Source organism: Pyxicephalus adspersus, chromosome 5, assembly GCF_032062135.1.
Source record: "Pyxicephalus adspersus chromosome 5, UCB_Pads_2.0, whole genome shotgun sequence".
Classification (NCBI taxonomy): domain Eukaryota; kingdom Metazoa; phylum Chordata; class Amphibia; order Anura; family Pyxicephalidae; genus Pyxicephalus; species Pyxicephalus adspersus.
The window spans coordinates 138,958,396-138,968,956 of record NC_092862.1 but is presented as its reverse complement, the minus strand read 5'-3'; the positions used below and the strand labels follow the sequence as shown (position 1 = coordinate 138,968,956).

The following is a 10,561-nucleotide window of genomic DNA, read 5'->3' as shown; positions in this document are numbered from 1 at the left end:
TGAGGTTCCTTACACATCCTGAACCGTTCAGCCAGGCTGAAAACAGTAAATCTTCATTTTTGACATTATACAAATTTATATTTTCCAAGCAGACAATAAACAAGTAAAAACAATGTAACATTCTGTAAAGCAATGCAGAGACATTCCCAATTCTATTTCATCAATGGGAGTTCCTGGTTTCTCGTGTTTACCTTGTGAGCCTCACGATTTATGGCAACCTTTTCATTGTCAGTTAGGGGATGATCTAATAATGTAACAATTATCGTACAATCAGACAGCATAATACAAAGCATGTTATAACCCAGGCCAATGCAATCATTCAGTGTGCAGCTTGCACAACATCTGGAAGTGAACCATTAGGTATGTCACAATGATGAATAGATTTTGGCTCTCCCCGGTAAGGTAAAGGAAAAGGGATTTTTTGTTTTTTTTCTTTATGTGAGCTTTAGATAAGAGAAAATCGGCGAGGATATTTCTTATAGGAAGAGATTGGAACATATTAATCCATTATGGGAATGACATGATTAAAGGGAGTTTTCTTTCATGGGAAAATAAAAATTTAGATTGTGTCATAATAATGATAAAATGGCTGTTTGGGAATTTGATGCTAAATGCAGCCTTCAATGAAGGAAAAGCTGAAACACACGGAGGAAATGCATGCATGGGAAAAGGTTTATCAGGCAAAGGATTTGTGCTCCTGTCCATCTAATCTTAAAATAACCTAGGATGGAGATATGATTTTATTCAGGTGATGCCCAATGCTGCAGCTAGACTCATTCATCCTTCCCACCTACCTACCACCTACCTACCTACCTGATACACAGCCTTCCCACCGCTCCTCCTCCGCTGCCTCGCTTTGTAATTCTCTACATTGGCATTCTCTTCACGGGCAGCATGGTGGCTAAGGGGTTAGCACTCTAACCTTTGCAGCGCTGGTCCCAGGTTCGATTCCCTGCCAGGACATTATCTGCATGGAGTTTGCAGGTTCCGTCTGTGTGGGTTTCCTCCCACATCCTAAAAACATGTAATGAGGTTAATTGGCTTCTCCCTAAATAAAAAAAAAATGACCTGTGACTACATTTATCACATATGACTATGGTAGGGACATTAGATTGTGAACCAATTAATCTAACTGCATGTTTTTGGAATGTAAAACCCACGCAGACATGGGGAGAACCTGCAAACTCCATGCAGATAGAGACCTGGCTGGGAATCCAACCTGGGACCTAGCGCTGCAAAGGCCAGAGTGCTAACCACTGAGCCACCATGCTGAAGATGGCAAGCAATTAAACTGAATAAAGTTTACTTTGCACACAAAGCTATCAAGGTTGCCCCCTCCCCTGCACCCCAGGAGCACAGATCCATTTATTTCACATCTCACGTGTGATGAACAATAAAACGATAACAAGTCAGCCGTCTACGATAAATAAACAATGCAAACTCTGTATACAAACCCGGCCATGTTTACAGCCGCGTGCGGAGACCACCACCGCGAGGTACTCGGCGCTAAATGGCCCGTGACGGCAAAAAAGCGATTTGGAATAAAAATGACACGGAGATCGGTGATTTGTTTAACACGGAGCACGTAATGTTTTATGTCACATAGAGTAAAAAAACGTCAAATGTAAAAACTTCATAGAGATTATACAAAGCCGATTCGCTAATTTTCATCAAAGTAATCTGTTGGTTTGATATATCTTTATGTAATAGGGCAATTATAAAAATCTTGGTTTGGCTTCCTCCCACATAAAAAAAAAAAGTTGAGTCCTCCAAAAAATTGGCCTTTAGGAGCTTGGAACCTGGGCCCGGTGTCAGTTTGGCAAGGGGGCCCCAAGTCAGATCTGCTCCCTGTTGGCTATGTCTGCCACTGCTTGGAACTGAAGTAGAGACATGTTTTTATCATGACTAAGGACTCTGTGCCACCTAAAATTGTGGAATAATATAAATATTTGATTGATATTATTAACAAAAATAAAAAAAATATTGCCCAAACTAAAATGTTACTGTTAAAATGGCATGGGGTTTTAACTTTAACCCCCCCCCCCCAAAAAAAAAAAATGTGTACTCTTTATATATGAATGCATGCAGTTACTATTACAATTTGCAAAAAAACATTTTAAAATCCATATCAAGCATTGCAAATGGTATTTTTTAAATGACACACTGCATTTCCCTGATCACTCAATGATTCAGTTGTAAAAACCTGTCCAGGAACATGTGACAACAGCACTGGTTCTGCGCATGCGCGACTCTTCTGCCAGCCACACGCGCTTTCTGTTCCTGACGGACTTCCGCCAACCAACGACGTGTGCGTGCGTGCCAGTCATTCATTTCCGCTTCCGTTCTCTGACCAGGCAAATTTGCTGGTGTGTATTCCCGTTGTGTGGCGGTATTCGGTGTTGTTTGAGCAGGATGACGGCAGAGAAGAAGCCGCAGGTTGACCTGGGCCTACTGGAGGAGGATGATGAGTTTGAGGAGTTTCCAACAGAAGGTGAGAGAAGGGGGAAGGCCTATATGACTCAGGAGTAATGGGGGGGATAGCTAGGCCTGAGGCCATGGCAGCACACAGAGTACCATTATAATGATTATTATTATTATTAGGATTGTTATTAAACATGATTTATATAGCACTAACATATTACATAGGGGTTGCAAATGACAGACAGATACAGACAGTGGCACAGGAGAAGGAGAGAACCCTGTCCTGAAGAGCTTACAATCTAAGAGGTGGGGGAATGTAGCACACACCTGCTGGGGAGAAAGAAGCGCCATTCCCCTACAGCATGCAGGCCTTACCCTACACTTAAAATAGAGCTTTTACACAAATGTAATGTCCTTTTTGTGTGTATATGAGCCAAAGTTTGTTTTGTACAGAGAAGCAAAGGGTTAAACCCCATATTTGGTTATTTTATATCCTCTTTGTACATATAAAGAGATTTCACTTTACTTCCTGACTCAGAGATACAACAAGTGAGAAAAAATTTACCGAAATAAGAAAACACCCAATTTTGGTTCTCCCCAGGCTCTTTTAGCTGGGCGCACCGTCTGCCTTTTTTCAGTAACCACCTTACTTTTCAGCCGACTCACAATACAGTGGCTGACACCCACCTACAGCTTCTTCCCACCCAAAAATTCTGGGGGGTACTGAGCGATAACAGTTGCAGAAGGTCTAAGAACTTTTAAGCATCCCTGGCGGTATGATTTTTTGAGTATTTTTACATATCAAAACAGTACATTTGACATGTAAAAATACTTCTAAATTTAAAGTTCCCACGGTCCCCCCGATGCCGTCACATACCCCAACCAGCAACTGCATCCCCTAGCCTCGCGTCTCCAACATTCACATGCCCGGATGCCAGGCAAGGGGACCCAGATTCCGGCTGGGCTTCACCAAGCCCAGGGGACCCAGATGCCAGGCCGGCATCGCTGGAGGACACCCCGGGCTCGTAAGGACCAGGTAAGTCCTCAATTCCACCCCGAGCCACACTCGGGGATACCACCAGGGGGGTAAAAGCAAAAAAAAAAAAAACCTTTACATGCCTTCGTTCCATCCACAAACGGAGTCTCAGCGCCCCACTCCTTTCCATCATTCTGTTCAGCGCCAACATCTTCCTTCTTTGAGGTTCTCCTCACGTCACCTGAACCTGCACTACGCAGGTGTGAGATCGGCAGACATGTCTTCTTAAAAATGTAAAATGAATTGTGCTGATCTTCCTGCACATGCCAGAGATTGAGCACTTTTAATTTTGTAAGAAAGCCGCTTCTGAGCATGCCTGATCTCTGGCATATGCAGAAGGAGCAGTCTACAGCCTTCTGGGATGTGTGACCTGTATGTATCCCAGGAGGCCGCTTGTTTCCCCTTCAGCTTTTACCACTGTGACAGTAAAGCCGAAAGGGCGGGAGACCTCAAATAATGTAAAAAAAAAAAAAATTACAGAATAACCATCATTTATAAAAAGTTTTAAATATAATCAGTCCCAGTGTTCAACCCAGAATTCTTTTTTAAGCTGGGTGAGAAGTAGTTGTAGGTGGGTGGCAGCCCCTGGTATGTGACCCAACTTTTCAGTAACCACCAAACACAGCCGGGTGGTTACTGAAAAGTGCCGGGTGGTGCGCCCAGCTAAAATGGGCCAGGGAGGACGCTGGGTCCACAGTAGCCCATCCATGTATTGGCCCCCCATATTCCAATCATAGATAAAGCACAACCTGGGAAAAGTTTAAAAAAAATAAAATTGCTTTTCTTCCACCTGTGCTCCCAAAGCGATGGCGGCTTTGCAATCCTTCCTGGGAAATGTTAGAGATTCCAAATCTCGTGAAAAGATACTCCAGCACTTTGCACAGACTTATTTTTGTAAAATTTCAGATCCTCATCTGTATATTCAAAAAAAAGATTTGGTATAGGGGAAATTAAAATCCATCTGTGTATTTCTTTTTGTGTCTGTCTACAATCAGGACAATTTACCTTCATTTCCAGTACCAGAGAAGCAACAGGAAGTTGAGGAAGAAATTCTCCCGAAGTGAAGGGATTTTTACTCTTAGTTGCCTCAGGAAAATGTCTCTTTAGGAAGGATGACCCTCACTGTGTGTTTTTGGGGGGATTTCCCTTCTCTGTCTTGATGAGGATGATCGCCAGTATTATAAAAAATCTGTACATTCCACCTGTAGAAAAAAAGTCATGCAAAAAATGTCACCTGAGGGATCCAGTAGACAAGGTCCAGGAAAGGCTGGGTATTCCAAATCTTGCAAGAAGATGCTGCAGCTTGGCGCAGGAGTGAGATTTGGCTGCTCAGGATTTCCTCGGATGCTCGTAATCTCAATCTTTCCTAGGAGTCGGTGGCAGAAGCCTGGAGTTCAGATTTAAAGTGGAGCTAATGATCCATTTCAAAAATTTTCATCCAAGCAGGGCTTTATTGCAGAAAGGAACACGCAGCTTATTCCAATCTGCAATGAAACATACTCTGCATTACACCTGCATTATCACCCCTTGTCAAAATTGTGGCACCTCCCAGGCTTCTCCTGAGGTTGCTGGCACAGAATTAATTTGTCATGAATTTATGTCATCTTGGCTTGGCCAAACATGAGATGAAGGAAGAAGATGGCGCCCCCAACAATATAGGCACAGGTGAGTAAAGACTGGGTCCTGCTTTAAACTTGTCCCCCTGCTTTGCTGGAAAGAAATTCAATTTTTATTCATGATGATGTACTACAGTCCTGCACCACAGCCGTACTAACAGGGTGGCAGGGTTTAATCCATAAATGTAGGCGGGTGTTCAGTAACCACCCAAAAACAGCCAGATGGTTACTGAAAAGTGCCGGGTGGTGTGCCCTGCTAATAGGGACCGGGGAGAACACTGCTTATGTGACCAGCACTGACAGACAGCCTAATCAGAAAGAAGTGTATATGTTTATTGAGATACACAGATACACTTGCAGTGTAAAGATATCCAATCATAGCCAGTGTTGTGTTATAAGTTAGAGACCGGGCACCAGAGCCAGCTGTCTGAATAATGAATGATTGGTCTCTCACCGACCCATTTCCCTGATGGTTCTGCTGGGCACATATATGTGACATCAATTTGCAGATTCTTCATCTTTGATCCTTCAGATGAAGATCCCAACGCTGAATGATAATGTCATCTCAACTTCAAAGTAGATTTTAATGTTAATAAACGTGGTTGAAGACATTTTTCTGATTTTGCCCAGATAGGCTTTAAAAGTTTCCGCAGATATGTTTTGCATACTCAAGCTGGGGGAAAGAGCCATTGATTTCCTAAAGGAAAGGAGAATGTTCATTTTGTATGATTGTGTGTAAGGGGCACACCTTACTTACTGTGCATTCACCGAGCATTCACTTGCTAAGATGACAGATTCTACCCCTTTAGTAAATCCAACTGCATTATGTGAGGTCAGGCAGAAGTATATATTTTTTTCTTTGTTTATACCAGAGGGACTGGACGTGACAAATTTTTATTTTTTAAAACTTGTTTCTACATTGATTTTGTCACTGTAAACCATTAGGTTAAATCACCTTCTTGAAATGTGTTGAGCTGTTTATATGGTGGATATAGGTGCCTCCTTTTGTATAGAAGATTTCCTGTTTATACATGTATAACAAATAGATTTCCTCATTACATCCCTTTTAATGCGATTATATCCGCCCCTGCCGAACACATAAAGGAAATCTGCCGACTAACACAAACGTGGGAGTGTGCACATTCACTTGCCTTTGACTGTCATTTGTGGGTAATTGGCTTTGTCTAACACACCCCAGAGCCTTGCCCTAAGTCCCCATTAATCCCAAAATATATACGTGGGAAATCTCACTTTCATTCAGTAAATAAAAAACAGAATACAATTAAAACTGTAGTTGTCTTTCCACACACACAAAAAAGATATTCCTATTAATTACCTGGTGACTCTGCCAGTGATTTTCCAACTCTCTGTTATTACTATGCATGGGGTTGACATTTTTTAACATTTGTTGGATATCTTTTGCTGTATTGCTGGATATATATTTAGTTTAGACCTAACCAATCTTTTTTACATGGTGGATCCCTTGAAATTAATTTTAGATGTTCAGAGAACCCTTCTATATCCACAGCTCACAGTACATTAGTGTGGTTGTCAGTGGAAAGAATTCCTCTTACATTGCTGGCCATTGGGAAGAATGTCACCCTTACAGATCGCCAAAAAGATCATTAGGGTCACCTATACTGACCTGAAAGATCCAAATTGCTCAGGGAACCCCTAGCAACTGGAGGAACCCTAGGGTTTTCTATGAAAGCCACATAATTTTGAACTTTCTGATTAATCATTATATCAAATCTGTTTAAGGAGGTCGTGTGTGCAAGGTTGGTGTGGTGGCAGAGACTGGGTTTACCAATGAATTTGTAACGTGTCCTGGTTGTAAATATCTCTGTATCTCCCTTTCAGACTGGACAGGCTGTGATGAGGATGAAGATGCTCATGTCTGGGAGGATAATTGGGATGATGACAATGTTGAAGATGACTTCTCTAATCAGTTAAGGTAAATGTAGATAAGACCACAACCCTGTGCACAAAGCTTTATACAAACATTGTAGTGGAGGCCTGCAATGGGCCATGACCTGCACAGGACTCAGACATCAACGGTATTGAACACCTCTGGTATAAATTAGAGAGCCAGTAGTGAGCAAAGTCTCATCCAACATCAGTTCCTTACCTCCCACATTTTCTCTTGGATGAACGGGCACTAATTTCCACAAATGCACAGAAAAATCTTGTGGAAACCCTTCCCATAAGCAAAGAGGATGTCATAGCTACAAATATGGAGCTTCCAGCAATCATGTACTTGGCTTTCCAGAAGTTTCAGTTTTTTAATTTAATTGAGAATCATTTTAATAACAGAGAATCAGATAATAAATTTTTAACAGCTGGCACGATAGGTATAAGACAGGCCCATTTTAAAGTACAAAAGATTTATCTTCTATTTAAACAGCTGGGAATTTCTGGGGTTGCATGTTTTCCTATTAAACTTAAAGTTATAAAAATCTGTAGGATGCTGTTGCTGTCCCCCCAGTTTCTGAAAGTGCTAAGCGCTGCAGTTATCCATTTACCCTGACCCAGAATAGGGAGATAGATCTGGAGTTCTGCATTGTATGCATACGTGTTCATGGTATGTCAGAGCTATTGAAGCCATGGACAGGCAGTGTTTTCAGGAGATTTGCAATGGCTGATTTTTCCAAGGACCCATGGACAAAAATTTCCTGTTTTGTGTCTTACAAGTCCTTTGATGTCGTCTTTGCATTCATGTTCTATTTTAGGCTTTTTTACCAGGTGATCCCACCAGTAAAACACCTTCTGTATTAGGCCTAAAATCATTACTTATTGTACAATATCTGTGGAGTAGTAGTATGGAGAGGGGGGACTCCTGGTGCTTATTATTTTTACTAATATAAAATGAAGATCATGATCATCACTTACATTACCATCTGTATTTTCTTCACCCCACTCAGTAACCTCCCGCCCGTTTTTAGGTTGTTACTGAAAAGTTTGGTCACAACACAGGGACACCGGACAGTTTGGGTATAATACAAATGCAATGAACATAATGCAATGACAATAAAAAAATGAGACATACTAGGGGGGTGGGCATTAGAAAGTTTGAACAAAGTATAGTAGGATGGTATGTATAAATAGGGTGGGTGTTCCCCTACAACTCTTAGGATTCAAGGTAGCCAAACCCCTGAACATTAAATCCAAGGAGAATAATCAAGGAACAGAAAGAAAACAGCATGGGAATTTTGTTGGCTAGAGTGATTTATAATTGGTTATTAAGGAAATAAACGATATACAAGAAATAATGAAAAAGACAATACCAAGATATCTTCAACCAGCTAGGTGGTACAGAGATTCAAATGGTGTCCTTATTTGACCACTAACATTTCTGGGTTCCTTAGAACCAAGTACTAGACATAAAAGTAAATATAGCAGGGTGGTAGAAAGCTGATTATAGGGGCTACTGGATTCCGGTAGTAACAACAATTGTGAACAATACTTTTGTCATGTGTTGAGCTGCACCCAGCTGGGGAGAACACCAACCATTGATCCCTGGCATGGTATATCAATCTAATTTAGCACCTTTTGTATATTAAAACAAGGTTCATTATTACATAGCCTGCATTGTAACATGGTGTCACAGGCACTGGTACACATGGCAGAATACAGATGGTATAAACCTAAATGTTCCCTGTATTTTACATCAACTATAGGACTGAGCTGTTGCTACAATGGGTATTTGTGTCTTCCTGCCTCCCCAAATGGGCCATTGTACCAAGGATCTTTAGTTCAAGTTTATTCCTACTTTAGTTGTGGTAACCTACTTTATATGGTAGATCACTTTTTCTCAACCAGGGTTCCTCCAGAGGTTGCTGGGGGTTCCTTGAACAATGAGCAGTTTGTGCCTCTCAGGTCCATTTAAGCGACACCAATTATCCTTTAGGCTATCTGTAATGGTGACATTCTTCCCAATGGCCAGCAATCAAAGAGGCATTCTTTCCACTGACCAGCGCACTAATGTACTATGATCTGTGGATATGGTAATTATAGAAGGGGTTCCCTAAAGACCTGAAAGTTTTTTCAAGGGGTTTCACCATTTTAAGAAAGTCAATAAACTCTTAAGGTACATCATGGAAATAAATGGTGGACTGAAACCAAACCTTGCATGCACCACTTCGGTCATTATAGTTTGAAGCAACCTTTTTCATGACCGGAGTCGAGGGCATAGCACCTGCAAAGCTCCACATTTCCACTTCACAGTAAATCTTGCTTTACAATGGTTCCATAAGTAAAGTTAATTGAAATGTATCAAGAATAATCTACCATTGAGAACTAATTCATTATTATGAATCATTTGTAACAAATGTTTTTATGAAATTGTATTAGCTGTCTTTTGTATGATTATTCCAATCAAATATAGTCGTGGTTTTTAAGTAAAAATGTATATATGTGTTAAACTAATATATGCCTTAAAAGTCCCCCACAAAATTATCTTTGCTCTATAATGCTTTACAATGTGCCCCTGTAATTTTTCTTACCATTTCAATGTAAAAACAAATACAAAACCCCAACAATCCAAAATGCAGAGCTTGAGATTGGCTGTAGAAATCAGTAAGGATTTTACATTCACAATCTTGTCACGTTTTGTCTTTCAGGGCTGAGCTAGAAAAACACGGATACAAAATGGAGACAGCGTAGTTATGGAGAATTCCAGCTCTTCGTAATAGCCCGTGTATATTTTTTTTCTTCTGTGTTTTTACAATAAAATTTTTTTTTCTTGTGTAAAGCGGTTTAGCAATTCATCACCACAAACTGCTCTGTCGTTACCACAAAGATTTATTTATACTTTGTTTAATAAATACCAAAAGATTGCTGAAATAAGTTGGAGAAATTATGTGTTTACATTGTAAAATGTTCACCGGAGACTGTAAAATGCTAGTTTTAGTGTTAGACTTCTTTAAAGAGACCCTGTCACAATTAAAGAAAACCTCAAGTATTTATTTGCACTGTTTTCCTTTTTCACTTTTTTTTTTTTTTTTTTTAATGATCTGCAGTGCATCTTTGCTAGAAAATTTACCCACCCAGGAACTTAATTTCTTAGTACGGACACAGCCTTCTATTTTTTCTATTACAGTTTGTTTTGGACCAGCTTCTCCACCTTTCACCTCCATACATAACCCATTCTATAGCTAATGGAGGAGTGGAAGGGACGCCATAGTGTGACACCTCTGAGTCTGCTGGGGCTGCCGATATCACATTCAAGGTCGTGAATAGTCTGGCGACAGGGTCTCTTTAAAGTGACTGTACAGAGTAGCAAGTAAGAAAGTTACCAGTGCCACGCAGTAGCAGGGATCACTAGACATGGCCCGTGAAATCCCACTGACAGCTGAAGCCTTTGTGATAGTAAAATAGAGCTAACGCTGCTCCTCTGCTTGCACAGGAGCTCAGTGATTGCTTACTCCAACACCAAGTGATAAATTGCAGCAGACCAGGCAGAGTAATGATCAGAGCAGTCTCACGTTCC

At 40.8% G+C, this 10,561-nt stretch overlaps 1 protein-coding gene across 1 annotated transcript; it reads left to right on the top strand.

The window, feature by feature from the left end:
• The first annotated feature begins 2,313 nt into the window (after positions 1 to 2,313).
• SEM1 (SEM1 26S proteasome subunit) lies at positions 2,314 to 9,823 on the top strand. The gene is made up of 3 exons (XM_072412918.1): positions 2,314 to 2,491; positions 6,934 to 7,027; positions 9,693 to 9,823. The coding sequence occupies exons 1-3, from the start codon at positions 2,413 to 2,415 to the stop codon at positions 9,733 to 9,735; spliced, it is 216 nt and encodes a 71-aa protein (XP_072269019.1). The 5' UTR covers positions 2,314 to 2,412; the 3' UTR covers positions 9,736 to 9,823.
• The last annotated feature ends 738 nt before the right edge of the window (positions 9,824 to 10,561 follow it).